This window comes from Otolemur garnettii, unplaced genomic scaffold (assembly GCF_000181295.1).
Source record: "Otolemur garnettii isolate 467f Iridium unplaced genomic scaffold, OtoGar3 scaffold00034, whole genome shotgun sequence".
Classification (NCBI taxonomy): Eukaryota; Metazoa; Chordata; class Mammalia; order Primates; family Galagidae; genus Otolemur; species Otolemur garnettii.
In genome coordinates, this window is record NW_003852429.1 from 8028987 (window position 1) to 8030015 (window position 1029).

Genomic DNA, 1029 nt, shown 5'->3' on the forward strand with positions numbered 1-1029 from the left:
CACTATTTCTAGGGTGAGTTTGTGGATTTAACTGTCCGACCTCGTATTTACCAATTCATCTGTCCATCTATCCATCCCTAGGAAAACAGGGACCAGAGAGAAACAAACTTTCGTGTTTCCCGTCGCTAGGACTTTTCCTATGTGGGCATTGTTTCTGTTGATACACCAATTTCCCGTGAAATGGTAAGGAACATGGACTGCTCTTGTAATCACATAATGTATAAAAGATTTCTTACTCAAAGACACGGGAACACTTACTTTGAGAGGAGAAATTTATTTCATACCATTGACACTTTAAAAATCATTACTGGCTTTCATACAAATGGTCTTTTGAGTTACACATAATTTAAAGAGAGGTAGAGACTTGAATAAGAAAACAATTCAAAAGTTAAAATTCCCAGTTCATCCTAGCTGGTGCTTATTACAGACCATTCTAACACCTCCAGATGGATTTCTGGCATTGGCTTCTGCCAGTGTTAAAATGCAAATGGTATGGAACTTTTTTCAAAATGAAGTTAGTACAAAACAATGTCATGTGTGTAGGAAAGGAGACAAACACGGTGCTCTCGGGGTTATGAGCAAGGCTCTGTGGGGGGTGTGCATGTACGGAGTTAAACACATTAAAAAAAGAGACTTCTTCCGGAATGCTAGGGTCATTGTTGGCGTCACAGCTCTCATGGTGTGGTTGCCAGTTCTGAAGTCATCCCCCCAGGGGCCATCCATCCACTGTCTGTCCTGCCACCTGGGATACAGGTCAGGGCACCTGCTGGGCCTAGTCGTCCTGCAGGTGCTTTCCGGCCCTCACATCTGTGTCTGGAAGTCAGGGCCTGATGCAGCATATGGGTCGCTCTTTTCCATGTTCTTTTTCTTTTCGTCCTCATCAAATTGCACTTCGACCTCCGCTGGGTTGACGTAAGTGTAGAACCGAGCCATGATGGCAAATATTACGCAGACGACGAGAAGCAACGCGGCAAATAGAATGTATTCAGCCCACTTTGAAGGAGTTAGAGTTGGAGCAAGGAAAAAAAA

General features: G+C 43.7%; 1 protein-coding gene across 1 annotated transcript in view; it reads right to left on the minus strand.

Moving 5' to 3' along the window:
- Positions 1-801: 801 nt before the first annotated feature.
- Positions 802-1029, minus strand: part of LOC100948091 (solute carrier family 15 member 1-like) — a 57077-nt gene continuing 56849 nt past the window's right edge. The window contains exon 21 of the mRNA XM_023513106.1: positions 802-993. Coding sequence (XP_023368874.1) covers positions 802-993 — 192 coding nt within the window. The remainder of the gene's footprint in view (positions 994-1029) is intronic.